Source organism: Nicotiana sylvestris, chromosome 2 (genome assembly GCF_000393655.2).
Source record: "Nicotiana sylvestris chromosome 2, ASM39365v2, whole genome shotgun sequence".
Lineage (NCBI taxonomy): Eukaryota > Viridiplantae > Streptophyta > Magnoliopsida > Solanales > Solanaceae > Nicotiana > Nicotiana sylvestris.
In genome coordinates, this window is record NC_091058.1 from 170,215,278 (window position 1) to 170,219,126 (window position 3,849).

A 3,849-nucleotide genomic window follows, 5' to 3' on the forward strand; every position below is an offset into this window, starting at 1 on the left:
GTTCGTTTCAGCCATGAACACTGCCTGGTTTCATAAGTGCGTAGAGAATCTTTTCCTTAGTTTTTGGATTCATGAACCTCAATTAAATCGAGACATTCACTTTGTTTCCTAGCTACTCTTGTTGCAAAGTTGATTTGCATAACTAACCCTCTCCAGTCATTTTATTTTATATGACACTATTTTCTTATTAGTCTATTTAAAAATTAATAATATTTTCTCATATTTAAAAATAATTCAATTTAAAATTAAACTTCTTATTTTACTTTTAATGATATTTTTTAATAACCACATAAATCTCACAAATGTTTAAGATCATGATAAGTTTTAAAAGTTTTTTCTCCTTAAGTTTCATGCTGAAGCACAAAGTTAAAATCCAATTCCTCTGCGAGGACATAATCTAATTAGCTGCCCATGAACAGCTCAAAATAATTTCAGGGAGCAATTAATTGTAGACCCAAAAAGAGTTAGTTTTGCGAATAAATCTCAAAACTAATGATTTATCTGAAATACATCTGCATCCGACGTCAATAGGTATAATACTTTTATTCATAAACAAATTCTTGTGTGATAGGTTACGAATACTTTGGTCATACGTACTTTGCTTTATATTTTGATGACTTAACAAATTTACTATCCAGAATCAGATAAGGAACCTGTTATACATTTACGAGACCTTAACATCACAAGGTTCCAGGTTGGGATCCAACTTGCATTATGATTCAGGTCTTCAGAGTGGAAGGAACATTTGAGGGAACAGGTCCCTACCAGTTCCCGAGGAGACTGTGCGAAGTCAACTCTCCAGCTGGAAAGTTGTTGCCTGCACACGCTACAGTGCATGAATAGTGCTGCAGTCAACTTTCCAAGGAAGACTTTTTACCTACCTTGCTTACATCATTGTAAGTGATGTCACACATGTATATATACAATCAAGGGAGGTAAAACACATTCACTTGAACACTTAGAGATTTTACTCAAGCTCACTCATGTGACTATTCAGCAAGCAAGTTTCAAGTTCTTCAAGAACAAAGAACAAGCAACTACGGACCAGTTCCCACATCGAGTCATTGTATGTCCGTAGCTGAGTTGTAACTTTGTAATAGTTCTTCAATTGTAATTCATATCTAGCTTATTTAGAAGCATTCTGTAGGAAATTCTTGTAAACCTTAAACCTGTGTGTTTAAGTCTTGGCTAGAGTTAACCAAGTTGCAAACTCTTTGTAATATAGTTATTACAAAGTGGCTTGTAATAGAGTACTACAAGTTAGTGAGGGATTAAGAGTTTAATTCCAAGATTGCATAGGCTGTAATCTGAAAGTTGCTCAGTAGTGAAGTTGAAATCCTACAAGGGTAGGTAGTTGTTTTTAATCCCGTTGAGTCGGGAATTTTCCACGTAAAATTCCTCATGTCGTTTACTTACTGCAATGTGCATGTGTACTGTTGAATCTGATAGAGAACCTGGTTCTCTATAAAGCTTGGTGGACCCTTATATTCTATCAATTGGTATCATAGCAGGTTCTTTCTATCAGGTTAACACCTAGAAAGGATCCTCATTGCTTCTCCTCCAAACATCGAAGAAGGCCAGTCTACTTACAGACCACCTAGGTTCAATGGACAGTATTATGGATGGTGGAAAACTAGAATGCATGACTTCATCATGGCTGAAGATTCTGAGCTATGGGATGTCATATGTGATGGACCCTTTATCCCTACCAAAAACTTTGGCGACTCACCTGTAGCCATTCCCAAGACAAGGAAAAAGTTCAATAATGCGGATAGAAAGGTCATAAAGAAGAACTTTCGTGCAAAGAAAATTCGCGTGTATGGTATTGGTCCTGATGAATACAATAGGATATCAGCATGTCAGTTAGCCAAAGAAATCTGGGAAGCCCTTCAGATAGCTCAGGAAGGAACAACACAGGTCAAGCAATCCAAAATCGGCATGCTCACAACTGAATACGAGCTTTTCAGGATGCAAGACGATGAATCTGTCCAAGAAATGCATACCTGGTTCACCTCCATCATTAATGAGCTTCACTCCCTTGGTAAAACTATTCCAAGAAACAAGTTGGTTAGAAAAATCCTCAGTGGGCTACCTAGTTCTTGGGAAAGCAAAGTGAACGCCATTACAGAGGCGAAGGACGTGCATGAGCTAACTATTGATGAGCTTGTTAGCAATTTAAAAACATAGGAAATGAATAAAAAGAAGGACAGTGAAGGAAGAGAGCCTAAGAGGGAGAAGAACCTGGTCCTCAAGATAGAAAACAATGACTCAAGTGGTGAGGATGGTGATATGGCATACCTAACAAGAAGATTCCAGAAGATGGTTCGCAGGAATGGAGGCATTCCAAAAAGGGGAAGTTCTAGCAAGCCAAAGAGTTATGACCTCTGTCATAAATGTGGTAAGCCAGGACATTTCGTTAAGGATTGCCCTCTCCTAAAGCAGGATCAGTACAAGAACAACTCTAACAAAGCAGCCAAAAGGAACCCGGTTCCTGATAGACGCTTTAATAGAAAAAACGCCGCTGACAATGTCGTGAGACAAGCTCTTGCTGCATGGGGAGATTTATCAAGCGAATCTGGAAAAGATGATGAACCAAGTAACAGCTCTTGATGGCAGTAGAGAGTGAAGCAACCGAGTATGATTCAATTTTTTCTTTGATAGCCCAGTCTGATGATGACGATGAGGTAAATTTTTTGAATGTTCAGAGAAATCTGAAATCTTATTTTTCTAAGAAACTCATGTATTTGGCAAATTTGCTAATCGACGCTTATCATAGTCTTATAAATGATAGAGATGTCTTAATAGTTGAACTGGGAGAAGCAGAACAGTTTAGAGATGACCTAGTAATAGTTGCAGTTGATTTAAGAGAGTCAATTAAGAGCCTGAAGAAAGAAAAAAATGTCTTAGATAAATAGATTGCAAATGTAGAACAAGAAAAAGATGACCTTCTAGTGGTAGTAATGGATTTAAAGGAAACAATTAGAAAACCTAAAATGGAGAGTAGGGCTGAAAATTATCAAAAAGGAAAGGAAGTTGCAAGCGAGGTACACATTATGCTTGAAAATGAGCTAAATTCAGTAAAGATTAGTCTGTGTGCTGAGCTTGAGAAAAATAAACAACTTCAAGAAGAACTAAGTAGAGTGAAGAGTGATCTTGAAAAATCACTCAAGTGGACCTGGTCCTCTGATGCTATCACTGCCATGTACACCAGTAATGGAGGAAACAGGCAGGGAATTGGGTTTCAAAGGAAAAAAATTCCCTATAACTCTCATAACAAGTATGTTACTGTACCTGACAATTGGCTTTGCACCCACTGCGGTAACAATGAGCACCTTAAAGAAAACTGTAAGGCCATATTTCAGTCACAACAGAAAAAAAATCCTTTGCTGAAAAAAGTAACTATTAGTAGAGAACCTAGTCCCTCATTTAAAAACCCATAATGCCTGCATGGACCAAATGATCCCTGATTTACCTCTTTCCTCATTATAAGGGACCCAAATAAATTTGGGTTCCTAAAGCTAACTCCTAACTCTTCTTGTGCAGGGAACAGTGAAAGGAAGCAACCTACAATGGTACATGGATAGTGGCTACTCAAAGCACATGACTGGGAGTACAAATAATTCCTTTCTCTTAAGGCCCTGCAAGGAGGGAGTGTATCTTTTGGAAATGGCAAAAAGCAATACATTCTAGGTGTCAGAAGGATTGGGAAGTCTCTTTCTCACTCAATCGAAAATGTGTACTACGTGAACGGGTTAAAGTATAGCTTGCTAAGCGTTTCCCAAATCTGTGACAAGGGAAACAAGGTGGATTTTATGTCAAAAACTTGTACAGTCACAAACTTAGTGACTG

At 37.8% G+C, this 3,849-nt stretch overlaps 2 protein-coding genes across 2 annotated transcripts; both read left to right on the forward strand.

Moving 5' to 3' along the window:
* Nucleotides 1-1,638: 1,638 nt before the first annotated feature.
* LOC104233912 (uncharacterized) lies at nt 1,639-2,187 on the forward strand. Its single transcript, XM_009787374.2, has one exon. It carries the CDS (start codon nt 1,639-1,641, stop codon nt 2,185-2,187), a length of 549 nt encoding a protein of 182 aa, XP_009785676.2.
* Nucleotides 2,188-2,190: 3 nt separating this feature from the next.
* On the forward strand, nt 2,191-2,610 carry LOC138885960 (uncharacterized). Its single transcript, XM_070166976.1, has one exon. The coding sequence runs from the start codon at nt 2,191-2,193 to the stop codon at nt 2,608-2,610; it is 420 nt and encodes a 139-aa protein (XP_070023077.1).
* Nucleotides 2,611-3,849: the final 1,239 nt, after the last annotated feature.